Here is a 14,320-nt window from a genome sequence, read left to right as displayed (position 1 = left end):
GTTGGGTTGGATTTCCCAACTCATGTTTCCTCTCTTTTGAATCTGCGTTCTTACGCGTGGGATACTGGGGTGGTCCGCCATTTATTTGCGGCCGACACTGCTAATGGAATCTTGGCTCTGGAGCGTCCTTCCTCGAAGGAAGATGATTTTCCTTACTGGAGGTTTTCGCCGGATGGTGTTTTCTCGGTTAAGTCTGCCTATGTTATGCTTCTTCTGAAAGATCACAATGTTGCATCTTCGTTGTCTGTTCCTTCGGATGCTTGGTGGAAACACTTTTGGGGCCTGTCTATTCTTCCTAAGTTCAAGATTTTCCTCTGGAAAATGTTGCAGAATGGTCTTCCGTTGGGCTCTAATCTCAAGCTGCGGGGTATGGGGGTAGATCCTACTTGTTCTCTGTGTCATATGAACTTGGAAACTCCTTCTCATTTATTTAGGGATTGTTCGTTGATCTTTTTTGTCTGGGGGAGTTCTTGTTTGGCTTCGTTTTGCCCTTCGAGGGCTGTTGGGTCCTTTGTTAGTTGGTGTGCTTGCTTTGTCAGGAATTTGTCCTCTTCCTCCGCTGCTACTCGTCTTTTAGACCACTTCGTCTCTCTCTTGTGGTCTATTTGGATTGTTTAGAATGATATGGGGTTCCGGAACTCTCCTTGGAATCCTGGTGCCGTTTCTTTTATTTCCCAGGATTGGCTTGACCGTTGTTCGGTTGTTCGTCATCTCCACGGTTCGGGTCTGCCTCATTCCTTGGTGTTTTCTTCGTCTGTTGCTACTTGTGAAGGTTCCTTGACTGTTATGCCTCCTCCTTCTGTTATTGATGTCTGCCTTATCTTTGATGGTGCTTGGCTACATTCGTCCAACGAAGCTGGGACTGGGTGGATTCTTCGGGATCCTGTGTCTCTTGCTACTATGGGAGGTGGAGCTCAGGCTTGTGTTCTTGGGTCAGCTATTCAGGCTGAGTTGACTGCCTGTTTGTTTGCTGTTCAAATGGCCACTCGCCGGGGTTATTCTAGGATTTTGTTGTACTCTGACTCTACGATTTTGGTTCATCTTCTTTCTTCTTCTTGCTTACCTCCGGTTCCGATCATGTGGTTGGTCAGGACGCTTCGTCAACTCCTTTCTGGTTTAGCTTGGTTCTCTCTCTTGAAGGTTCATCGCTCTATGATCCAACCAGCGCATGATTTGCCTGGTTTCGCCTGTAGACGCGTTCTCCTTCATCATCGGTTTCGCTTCTTCTTTGGTTGTCCTTTTGTCAAAAAAAAAAAGAAAAAAAAAAAGAAAAAAAAGAATATACATATACATATACATATACATATATTAACATAGGAGCATGAATATACATATATTAACATAGGAGCATTCAAAAAAAACTGGAAGACTAGTTATGATATTGTTAGTTAATTAAATTACGCAATTAGTGTGAGTATTAGAACATTTTGAAATGTATTTATCTAGCATTGGACAATTCATAAGCGGAGAGGTTGGAAGTAGAGTCAAGACCCCAATCAATGTTAGATTGGTGTATGTATTTAACTTTTTTACATAACAACTCCCCCTCTTCCCATCTCACCCATCTCTCCGCCAAGCCATCATCACCTTCAAGCATTCTAACCACCTCGGACATCTTTGGGCGTTCAATTGGAGAAGTTTGCCTACAAAGCAAAGCAATCTTCACCAACTGCTCAGCTTCATCTTCTACATAATTACCCTTCAAATGACTGTCAACTAATAACTCCAGTTTCTTATCCTTCAAAGCTCCATTAACCTAAAAATAATGCAACATTAAATGTTTGTTTAACCAGTTTGATACAACATGGTTACTTGATGTGAATTAAAGGAGTTTGATACATACCCATTCCAACCAAGTGATATCTTGTTTATTAGGTGGTGGGAGAAGATGAGATGCCCTGTGTCCTGTGAGGATTTCCAGAAGCATGGCTCCATACCCAAAAACATCAGATTTGTCTGAAGATTTTCCGGTGGAGAAATATTCAGGAGCGATATGCCCAACTGTACCACATACTTTTGTAATGACATGAGTATGTTTGTAGTCAATAAGTTTTGCCAATCCAAAGTCCCCAACAACTGCTTCATACTTTTCGTCCAAGAATATGTTATCAGTCTTTACATCACGATGGATGATTTTAGGGTCACAATGCTCATGTAAATAAACAAGACCTCTTGCAACCCCCACTGCAATTCTCTTCCTGATCTCCCAAGTCAGTGGTGGTTGTGTTGCAGACCGCTCTGCAATAAAGAGAACAGATGTTATCAATATTCCAACAGAATTCCGGCATCTTAAAATATCAAGTACTATATTTAACTTATATATGTAAGTGTTATTTCTGAGGATGCATGGATGTTGTTATACCTCTCAAACAAGATGCTACGCTTCCATTAGTCATCAGAGGATAAACAAGCAATCTTTCTTCTGGAGTCGTGCAATAGCCATACAACCGAATCAAATTATGATGAATAGCCATGCTAATTATTTCAACCTCAGTTTCAAACTGGACTTCTCCTCCTTGAGCACATTCTTTTTTAAGTCTTTTAATTGCCACTAGAGTACCATCAGCCAAGCGTCCTTTGTAAACGTTTGCAAATCCACCTTTACCAATGAAGTTACCCCTGCTAAAATTATCCGCTGCAATTTCTAATTCTTGGAAAGAAAACTTTTTTGCTTGTCCGTGGTGAAGTTCTGGAAACTTTTCATCTGTGATCAAGAAAATTACAAATAAGGTTTACTAGTACTAATATGCGCTCAAAAGGCTGTAACTGATATTTACACTAACCTGGAACATCTATGAAATGATCTCGACGTTTCCTACGTGTCCACAAAACAAGGGTAACTACAAAAGCAATGAGCACAACAACACCACCAGCAACTCCTCCAGCAATCGCTCCGGTAGAGTTGCTTCTTCCTGAAAATATTAGTAAGAACACTTTTCAAGCACTAGTCTCAGCAAAATTTGTCAAACGTTTTTACAGGACGATGGGGGTAAGGTTACAAAGATATTAAAGTTAAATCTCAAAAAAAATCATTTATGTTCTTTTTTTTTCCCTTGATAATCTAATACATTAATGTCACCAGAAAGAACTAAAGAAATTCATATTAGACATGTGAAGAACCAATATTACTTCTAAAGCGCCCCAGAGAAATTTTATTAAGCTCTAGCTATTTTTTTATAAAGCTACCAGAAAGCTCATCATTACAAAATGAACAAATGATACAGAAACAGAAATCTCCACACCAGTAATCATTTTGATACACCAAACGCAATATGGATGAATTAAAGAAACTGCAGGTTTAAGCAAAATAGTCTCCTCTAACTAGCATTCTTTAGATACTAAATATGGTATATATTTGAGCAAAGAGAGGATGTTGGTAGAATTAGTATATAATGTATTACTGTCGGGGGTTTTTTCGTAACTCTTCTTTTTTTTAGTATTTTCCCCTACGGGGCTTTGTATGTTTTTGGATTTCGAAGGAGTCTCCACCAAACAATTTTAAGGGTCCCGTTTGGAAAGACAAAAGTTGATTTTTTAGTGGATAAGACATTGAATCTTAGAAACGGATGGGTGAGATCCGGGCAAGGGAACGAAATGCTTATTCCGCGAGCTTTAAAAATTGTATTCGAGTACATGGCAAAGAGCATTTTCAAATAACCCTAGTCATGACACTATGTGGGTTTGAACTTTGAACTTAGCACATAGAATTTCTACTTGTATTGTGACCACTTCATTTTAAAGTTAATTTGAGGGAACCTAAGGCCGGTTTGTCCAAGAAACTATCTTTGTTAAGCGTGATGTAACTTTGTATTTTGTTGGATTTAGCATGTGAGGTGATGAAAACAATAAACAAGTAAAGCAACATCACAAATCACAATAAATAAAGGAATTATTGAAAGTGCGTACAAACACATCATCTCAAAGTGAGATGAGTAAAGAATGCGGAATTGAAATAGCAATAATAAAGGTGCGAAATTGAAGTGCAATATTGAAAGGGTGCGATATTGAAATTGAACTATTGTATTTGAGATCCGAACGCCAAACGACTAGTTAATAATAAGTGTGTCCGACACAGATTCAAGTCTAAAAATCTCAACTTTATGACAAGTTGCTCATCCAAAAGTGTCTTAGATTTTGGTTATAGAAGTTGAAGTTGAACTTGAAATATTGAATCTTGTATATTGAACTTGAATATTGAACTTAGGAGTCTTGAATCTCAAAGATTAGACCTTTTAATGTTAAAAAGGTTTCACCTTTGATGTGCCCCATAACTTGAAAATGATTCTAGTTTAAGGAAGTGATTACAAACAACCTTAAACATCATAGAATCTTGAAAATGAAACTTGTACTTGAACATTGAAATGAGGAGTCTAGAATCTCAAAGATTAGACCTTTTAATGCTAAAAAGGCCTCACCTTTAATTTGCTCCATAACTTGAAAATGATTCTAGTTTAAGGAAGTGATTACAAACAACCTTAAACATCATGGAATCTATAACTTTGTACTTGAATCATAGAAAGTGTTGATTTTTGTAAAAATATGTGATTGTTGTAAGTGACACTTTTGAGAGCAAAAGTGTCACTTTACTAATCATTTTGGAAGAAAAATTGAATATTGCATGGCATAATGGAAATGGTTTGGACAATCATTTAGAGAGGGTTTCAAGTATAATCCTCCCCAAAGATAACACCTTTGTATGATTTTCCTAGTTACCAAAAGGCATGAACCCTAAATGGTAACATCATTGGATTTTTGTATTAGAAATGTAGGAGAATAGAATACATGGTGGATTTGAGTAGGGATTCGGAACTACCTAGTTAGGGTTAGGTTGGAATTCATTTTAGAGCCCCCAATTGCTTGAACTCTTGAAATTGTATAGGAATTTGAGGATTGAAAGTTGATTTTTGTGTTTTGATTTTGAAATTGAATTTCGAAATTACGACCTTTTGATTCTGATTTGGTGCCCTAAAATGCTTGGAAATCAGGGTTTAAATAGAAAATTAGATGGCTAAACGCCCAATGCCAGCTGCGCCCAGCGCAGAGGCCTGCGTCTGGCGCCGCTGACGTGGCACAGGAAACGCCAACGCAAGGACGATGACACCGTCCTTGCATTTGTCTTTTGTGAACGTACCTTTGTACGAAATGTACGAACTTTGGCACGTAGCATTTTCTTAATGATTAAGGCTTTGATTTTGCGACTAAAAACTAGCCGTTTTCGGGTTTTCAAAATTCGATTTTACGGGACGAGACCCGGCTTGCTCGGTTTTGTGGGTCGGCGCCCGAATTTGGATTGCTTAGTGTTATTTTGACTGGAAAAGGCCTTGTAAAACCAATGGAGAGGTCCATCGGGCGAGATTGTATTTGGATTTTGAAATTGATTTTTGGAAATTGAATTTTGTACCGAGTTCCGTAATGGGAACGGTCTCAAGAATTGGACTTTGGATCTTGGACTTTGGAATGTGTTTTAGCAATTGGAACTTCCGCACGGAGTTGTACCAACCACCTAACAAGGATAATAGTATCGTCATCATCCCATAGGGGAGACACGATTTAGGTGTCTACAATTACGTAGTAAATTTTGTAGACAGCATAGAGCATATACAACCACCATAATATCATAGAGTAATACTATAACAAAAGCAAACCTGTTTGAGCTGTCGGAGGTTGACTTATTGCAGGTATCCTCAAATTGAGATTGCCAACAAAACTGAAAATAAGAAACATGCCAAGCAGCACAGATGGTAGTAAATTACCTCAATGTCAAGGAAAATTTTGACACATGGGAAAGATAGAGAAGAAAGCTTCTGACCTTGGTGAATTGGTGAACTTTGAAAAAGATCCGTTGATAGGAACATCTCCAGTTAGCTGGTTGAATGACAAATCACTGTAAGAAAGTTATACACCTCTAATAATTAATCCTACAAATAGTTAGTATACAAGTGAATGGAGAACTAAGTACTCACAGGGTATCCAGGCTTGATATGGTTGTCAGTGACCTAGGTATTTCACCTGACAAACTGTTGTTATTCAACTTCCTATCATGTAAAACATTCGTTATGTCATGAGGTAGTCAGCATAAACAAAAGGCAATACTTAAAATAATATTTCAGTATAAAAAAAGACATTTTATTAAAGAAAGATATCCAGAAAATGCAGAGGACAAGAAAATTCTTAATTCAAGCACAATTTTCATACTAGAAGAAACCGTGTTTAAGACTACGCTATCAAAGCATATATATCTAGAAGAATTTCAAATCAATATAGTGATTGGCCTGCGTTAAAAGGAAATTGTGAGTAAGAAATAAGAACCCAATACCTTGAGGGTTGGTTCTTTTTCTCTTTTACAAGAAGAAACAACCACACATTTCTCTAGGCCATGCTCTTGATATCTACCAATTTCAAGGCTTACAGGCACTTTGAATAAGTTACTAGAGTAAACATTTGTACATAGTGGAAATGTTGTTTCAATCAACCAACTTTATCCTGTAGTAGGCAGCTTGTGTAATGCTAAATAGAGTCAACTATTTCATGATACAAGACTACAATTGACATGAAGCTCAATAATCTCAATCCTTCAAAAGAAATTCAGGTGTGGAAAAGTACAAAAAATAAAAAGTTAAAGAAAGTTCCTAGAACTTGCTATTACAGTTCTATATGGCAACTGAACCCAGTCATTGTCAGTCCACCTTTCCCCCACCCCCGGAATCCGAATCTTACCCTAATTCTCTCTTCCTCTACATCTCCTCCTTCCTTTCCTAATCCCTCGCCTGAAGTTCTTTCTGAAAATTAAAAACTGGAACAAATATTTCTACCATATCATGACTTCAGAACAGATGCATTCTTTTTCTTTGAAATAAATGTATTATCAATACATGTTACATCCCATCTTCTGAAGTTAGGACCAAAATAAAAATAGTCCTAGCAAGAAACATCATTGATCAGAGCAATGATCAGTATCATCTTAAAGCAACTTAACAGAAGTCATGATCGTTGAATAGTAAATGAAGTAATATAGCACTAATTATTTACCATCACAATGATGCTTAATGTCATTGCGGCAGTGATCAGAGTCATAAATCAGATAAAAAAAGTACTATGTGAAAAGCTTTCAGTGTATCAATTCACCAAAACGAGGAGACATTAATCGATATGTTAATAACAAAAGCATGAGAGATGTATTCATACAAGTTTTGAAGTCTAGGTAGATTTCCCAGTGTATCTGGAATAGGACCAGTAAGGCTGTTCAAACTGAGATCCAAACGCTGTAAGTTGGCCAAATTGCCCAGTTCACGTGGTATTGTACCACTTATATTATTGTTGTAAAGCGCCCTGTCAAAGAAAGGAAACGAGAGTCATGCACAAACGTAGCTTAATCAGAAAACCTGCACAATAGTTGGGAATTAATGAGCATGTTGGAACTAACAGTTGGATGTAAAAGATATGCCTTAACTTATGATAATCTATTGATCTATGTGGCTAACTAATAGTGAACCTTAAAACATTTACGGCCTGTTTGGTAACCGGACATAAATGGATTGGCGTCAATGGGAATGAATTTGTAAGGAAAATCAATCGGGCGATGATAAAGGTCGCAAGTTGGGACAAATAACATGTGTCGCAATCCTACGTCTCACTCTTTTAATGGTACATTGGTACGACAAGGATGCCACATAGACCGCGACTCATCAAATTATTTTTACTATCAACGCCATATTTTTTCACTTCGCAAATCGATAATTAAATATTCATTCCCATAGTAATGATATTTTACTCAATATTATCTATTTTTTCTTCATATATTTTCATTATCATCCATTATCATTTGAGGAGTGGTATTGAATGGGAATGCAAATTTATGAAGAAAAACACCTAGTTTGAGATCAGGTTTCATTACCATGGACATTGTGATGTTATTTTTCTTGCCACATAACACTTAGATTTATTTTCATTCCCACCATTTATTACCGGCTACCAAACTGACCGTTAGAACTACACGTGAAGTTGCATTCTTCACTTCTATGTCGCTAAGAACTGTAGTATTTGGAAAAGACTTTGATGCTTATAGATAGAATCAAACAAATGAACTATAAGCACTTGACTGCTACAGCCCTATAATTGCAAAGTGAATCACAGAGAGTTTGAAAGGTCCAAATATATGCAGCCTTGCTGCTAAGAAATCAACTAGTCAAGACTAAAGATAGGCTGTTTCTCAGTATGTATTATTGCTATGTCTCGGAAACTAATAGCTAGCATACAACATCCCGCCAAGCAGCTATATCAAGGATCACATTGTGTTCTTATCATTGTTATTGTTGCTAGACTGGCTATCTTGAAGCACAATATGTTCTAACAGTTTAATACAGTCTTGAGTTTGTGACTCCAGATAACACAGACCCTCATTACTCAAGACTCAAAAGGCTCCATCCTGCTCTTGTCTACAGAGAACTGGACAATAGCCAAAATCCAAAACATATTGACTATTCAACTTAAATCCCTTCAATTAATAATCACATACTCCGTATATGGAAATAAAATGAGTAGAAATTGAAAGAAAATAAAAGGGCAAGTTTTCCAGACATGTGTGGTAAATGATTAAAATTATTCAGATGGTTTTTTGTTTCAACAATTGGTAAATCATTCTAGTTAGCATTACATAAATGATCTGAAAAGACAATGTGACACCTGTATTTCCTAAGTCCAAAAGACAGTCGCCACACACTAGCTTGTAGTAGACAATCAATGGCAAGCAAAAAAGGTGTCCTTGTGCACAACCATTTACAACTATTCCTTGTATAAAAGCCAATTAGTAGAACAAGAGAAATAGAGGAAACAGCATCTAGTTACTGAAATGACTTACAATTGTCTGAGATTTGAAAGACGGCCAAGTTGTGGAACAAGCTGACCAGTTAAGTTAAAGCTTCCAAGATCACTAAACATAGAGGTTTGAAAAACATGATGAGTAATTAATGCCAATATTCAGCAAAAGTTTGCAACATACGAGTAGTGTATTTAGTCAAGGTAGTACAACTTACAGTTCAGTGACACTTTCACCGCTGCAACGAACATAATGCCATGTGCAGGGAGTAACAAGGGTAGTATCCCAATTATTCAACATTCCATCAGGATCAACCAAATTGGATTTGAATGCAGATAGAGAGTCAACTGTATCACATGCATGAAAACTCATTAGAGGCTGCTACAATTAAGCATTGCCAGAATACCATGAACAGCTTCCGAAAATCTAGCAAAATGTAAAAAGTTAACTCATTTGTTCTTGCATTTCGATTTGTACAGAGCCCTTTCGTGGTCATTGGTGATTAAAAAAACACAAACATATTCAGATAATAAGAGGGCTTTAATTGCAGCTTTCTTATAGACAGTACCGACAACAGGATCGACCAATTTTACTTAGTTATGGCTACACTATTTCCCATTCCTATTTTATAAATTGTCTAAACATAAGGTAAGGACGCCGTCAATCTCCTTGATAAGCGGAAAAACTATACAAGTGGCATTATCATACAATGAAATCATACATGGTACAGTACAATTTAACATTTATACTTCTTCCGTTCTCTTTTAGTTACAACGTTTATATTTTCGATGGTTTTTTTAGTTGCAACTTTTCTATCTTTGACAACTTTACCACTTCACTTTACCAAACTACCCTCATCCACATTCAATCATCCACATTTTCCCTTAATTATATCTAAAAATGGAGGCATGGATATAATTTACTACATAACCACTTGCATTGCAAAAATTAGGGTGAACCGTAAATGTTGCAACCGAACAGATCAAGTACTAAATATAATCTAAAATCATATACCGTATTATTGAATTTTTTATTTTAAAAAATACTTAATACACTGCATGTTTTGTACTACCTTCTTGTCTAAAAGGTTTTTTCACTCAATTTACACGGACTCCAATATAATATTTGACTATCAAAATATTCAATTTCATATGAGATAAATTATTAAAAGTTGATACTTTTATCTACAATCAATGATTTTATACTTTTCACACAAATTCCATAATGGAAAGAACTTTAAAAAACGGATGTAGACATGTACTCACTCCGTACCTAATGTTATTCCCGTTTCTATTTTTGGCGTTACTAAATGTTGTTCCATTTTGAATCTTACTATATTTGGCCATGTGTTTTTACCAAAATACCTTAATATTCTTTCTAATACCAAAAAAAACCTTAAAATTCTACCTTTATTCTACTCTTCCCCCAATCCCCCATACACTCACCCTCCCTTATTACTTCCTCCATTCCGCAAATAGATGCATCGTTTCTCTTTTGGACACTATTCATTAACACAATTATTTTTTCACATTATGTAAAAACAAACATACTCAAGTGAGATCTTGTTAAATTCGTATCAATGTGAGATTTCAAATATCAATTTTTTATAATTTTTACTTGCACGCAATTAAAGATATTAATGTTTAAAGATGCATGTTGGAATACGTGGAAAAAAAAAATGATGCATCTATTGCGAAACGGAGATAGTATTCATTTACCATTCCCCATACATCACTTTGATAAAATATCTCACATTTATCTTATTTCTTTAATATTTTCTCTCCCCTTTCCGATCATTATTGTTACACCGAATCATTAATCATATATGCATATAGAGTAATATCCCATTTTTCTTAATTCCCTCCCACATGGCCACATTCTTGAGGGGAACGACATTTAGGAACGAATGGAGTAGTACTTATTAATAATAGTATTGTAGGCTTGTAACTTAATCAAACAAACAAAGTCAAAATGAAAAGTAAGGCAGGATTAAGAAGGAGAGAGGAAGAGATTAACCTTCAACATTAGCAGAAGCACAGTGAAAAGAATTGAAGATCAAAATGAGACAGAGAGAAAAGCAAAGGGCGGAAACTCGTTGCTCCATTGCTGATTGCTGATTGCTGATTTCTGATTGCTGATTTCTGATTTCTGATTTCTGATTTCTGATTTCTAATTGCTACTCCAATCATCAAAAAATGAGTTTGCAGTTTTGCTAGACAACAACTCTGAATTGAATGGGTGACTGGCAACCCAGCAAGGTTGTCCTAGTTGCATTTCTTAGAATATTAAAAATCACTTTTCAAACCTTGCAGTCTTCCCTCTTCACACGGTTTTTTATTTTTTACGGAGTATTATTTTATTATTTTATACAGTATTTTCTGGAGTATTATTGGTTCTTGTTGGAAGATAAAATAAGGTTTGAATAAATCTTTAGGTTTATTTTGTCTTTCAAATTGATGAAAGGCGAATAAGGTCAAACTGAAACTACGGAGTACTAGTCGATCACAATAATTTTAAAAATCTTTTTCAGATAAATATATAGAAGGTTTTTTATTCGAATTTCTCGATCACTAAAAACGTCCGCGTATTTATGGTGAAAAGACGATTTTATCCTTTAAAAGAAAATTACCCCCTCCCGCACTTCACCCCTCCCCCTTCACCCTCCCCCATCACATTTTTTAAACATTTTTTTGAATCAAAATTAAACTCCATTTCTTCTCGAATATTAGTCTCATTTGGAATCTTGACACTATTTACAATTGAAAAGAATCTTCTAATTTATTTCCAATATGTAATTCAAAACATATTCATGTGAGATTTTAATTTGTTCATCTTATTGTGTATTATAACGATATCAAATTTTTATATTTTTTTGACATACGTATTTGAAGATATTTATGTTTAAATATTGAGTTGAAACGAGTTGAAAAGTCAAAATATGACTAATATTTAAGAACGGGGGAGTAATAAACAAATAAATTATTTAAACTACAATTTTTAAACAAAAAGTTCTAACAATTTTATTTTATTTCAATTATATTAATTATTTTAATTATGAAATTCAGTAATTGTTAAAAAAAAAAACAAAAACAAATTTGACAACACTTTTTTAAATATCCAAAATGAAAAACTAAATAATAAACTAAAATTTTATTTTTATTACATTCGTTTTTACCTGGCGGGAAAAAAAATTTCAAATTCAAATTATTGAACACAAGGGCCGCTCGGAATTGGGGACTGAAACCATGTGTGGGCCGCCTAGAATTAGTAATAGTGCAATCCAACCATTTCCTAGTAAGTCTATGAGACCAGATGTTAGAATTCAACATACCTTACCTTGTACTTTTCTTATTTTCCTTGTATTTATCTTATCTAAACTTTCTAGGACTTTCTTTGAAGTTTCTATGCTTTAGATAGGATTATTATGTTACTATCATTCCAGTGTTCACTGGAAGTTTTTAGCTAATTCAAAATAAACCTCTATGAGGGGTATGAATCAATACCTCTCATCAGAAGTTGCCTTTGCTTAATCACTAGCGTTGTTGTATGCCTTTATAGATATTGTGTTGTCGCTCATTTTTAAGCTTTCTTGCCTCAACAAAGTCCCCCGAACAGATACACTCGCGTCGTCGGCCCCACTTGTGACTATTGTACACACAAAAGTGCCTGATCGGCGCCCGCGTCCCTTTCTTGTTGCCAATAGACAAGAACGTTCATTCTTAGAAAGCTTTCTTGCTCGTGCTTGACAAGCCCCCTTTGAAGTCGTTCCGCACAAGGCTTGCGCCCCTAACGCCAAATAGGTAGGAGCGCGCCGCACGTTCCGGTGCCCAAAACATTCGGACCGTGACAGTTGGTATCAGAGCCAAGGCTCAAACCGAGACCCAAGAGACCCGAGGGAGCACCTCAAGATGGAAGTAATACTAGAAAGACTAGCCTGGCTAAAGGGCATGTCAGAATCATGGACCCAGACCGAAGAGATCGTCATGAAGCAAGATAAGCGGATAGACGGTCTTCAGGCCGACGTCGAAACTGAAAATTGAAAGAGACTCATTGCGCGAGCATCTCAACTATGTACAAGGGATGGTTGATGACTCGCAGGACAAGTGCGCTACTCTGATGCGTGCTAACAGAGACACTGGTGGTGGCGGTACAAGTCGAATCAAGCCACCCAAGCCTCGTACCTTCTGTGGTGCGAGGGACTCCAAAGAGGTTGACAACTTCATCTTCGACATGGAGCAATACTTCAGTATTTGCCAACTGAAGGACAATCTGATGGTGGACACTACAACAATGTATTTGGCGGATGATACTAAACTCTGGTGGCATTGTAAGTACGCCGACATCCAAGCCAAGAAGGTGGTGATAGATACATGGGAAGAGTTCAAGGCAGAGCTCATATCCCAATTTTACCCTAAAAACACAGAATTCATGCTCGGACGAAGCTAACAACCTTGCAACATAAGGGCTCCATTCGAGAGTACGTGAAGGAGTACTACGGGTGCATGCTCGACATTAAAAACATGACCGAAAAAGATTGGTTGTTCAACTTCATCAAGAGATTGAAGGAGTGGGCTCGGCATGATATCTGACGCTCAAAAGTAGACACATTATCAGGAGCCATTGCGGCAGCAGAAAGGTTGATGGATTACTCGTCTGATATATCACCCGTTCAGAAGAAGGGGAACAACAACTCTACGGCGACCACTCCTAAGAATTCAGGGAATGGCTCCCAAGCTAGTTCCAACAGTGTGGGGAACAAGTACCGAAGTGGGGGAGAAGACTCAAGGAGGAACGGTGGTTCATCCTCTTCCAATAAAGGGGGAGCTCATTCCGGATCTTCGTCGTGGAACAAAACTCTCACTTGCATATTGTGTCGTGGACCACACAAATGGTTTGAATGCAAGCATAAAGGAGAAATTTATAGTTTGCAGAAGAAGTTGTCCGCCATGACCACTTCGGAGCCGACTTCAGAGGATGATAGAGAAGAGTCGGAGTACGGTGAAGAGGAACCCTCAAAACTAGGCGCCGTCCACATGATGTATGCCATGGGAAAAGAACCCCAAGGAGAAAAACCCCACAGTACTGTATGTAGAAGTCCAGGTTAATGGAAAGGGAGCCCAAGCTATGGTAGATACATGTGCCACTCACAACTTCTTTACTGAAAGCGAAGCAAAAAGGCTCGGGTTAAAGTTGATGCGTGAAGGGGAAAAAATGAAAACTGTCAACTCGGCAGCGACTCCCATTCACGGCATAGTGATCAAGTCTTTCATGAATACCTCGACAAGTTTGCAGTGGTATATTTGGGCGACATTGTGATCTATAGCAAGACACTTGAAGAACACATTGAGCATCTAAAAAGGTGTTCGAGAAGCTGAGAGAACACCACTTGTTTGTGAAGCGAGAGAAGTGCGCCTTTGCGCAGGCAGAAATTGGCCTCCTTGGTCACCTTGTAGGAGCTGGCCGTATCAGGATGGATCCGAAGAAAATTCAAGCTATACGTGATTG

The 14,320-nt window shown here is 37.2% G+C and overlaps 1 protein-coding gene across 1 annotated transcript; it reads right to left on the bottom strand.

Annotated features, from left to right (window-relative positions):
- Window positions 1–1,314: 1,314 nt before the first annotated feature.
- LOC110778706 (BRASSINOSTEROID INSENSITIVE 1-associated receptor kinase 1) lies at window positions 1,315–11,224 on the bottom strand. Its single transcript, XM_021983260.2, has 11 exons — window positions 10,832–11,224; window positions 9,033–9,162; window positions 8,858–8,929; window positions 7,186–7,329; window positions 5,964–6,035; window positions 5,810–5,884; window positions 5,646–5,707; window positions 2,784–2,912; window positions 2,363–2,704; window positions 1,844–2,238; window positions 1,315–1,756 (listed from the first exon to the last, which is right to left on the bottom strand). Exons 1-11 carry the CDS (start codon window positions 10,917–10,919, stop codon window positions 1,439–1,441), a joined length of 1,827 nt encoding a protein of 608 aa, XP_021838952.1. The 5' UTR covers window positions 10,920–11,224; the 3' UTR covers window positions 1,315–1,438.
- Between the last annotated feature and the right edge of the window lie 3,096 nt (window positions 11,225–14,320).

Source organism: Spinacia oleracea, chromosome 6, assembly GCF_020520425.1.
Source record: "Spinacia oleracea cultivar Varoflay chromosome 6, BTI_SOV_V1, whole genome shotgun sequence".
In the NCBI taxonomy this organism is placed as follows: Eukaryota; Viridiplantae; Streptophyta; class Magnoliopsida; order Caryophyllales; family Amaranthaceae; genus Spinacia; species Spinacia oleracea.
The sequence above is the reverse complement of the archived record's forward strand: the minus strand, read 5'-3'. Positions and strand labels throughout refer to the sequence as shown.

Excerpts from the sequence above, each read along its gene's own strand:
- LOC110778706 (XM_021983260.2), bottom strand. The coding sequence starts at position 10,919 with ATGGAGCAACGAGTTTCCGCCCTTTGCTTTTCTCTCTGTCTCATTTTG. Across the intron at positions 5,885-5,963 it reads ATATCAAGCCTGGATACCCT|TGATTTGTCATTCAACCAGC; the intron begins GTGAGTACTTAG and ends ACTTTCTTACAG. Across the intron at positions 2,239-2,362 it reads CGTAGCATCTTGTTTGAGAG|AGCGGTCTGCAACACAACCA; the intron begins GTATAACAACAT and ends TCTTTATTGCAG.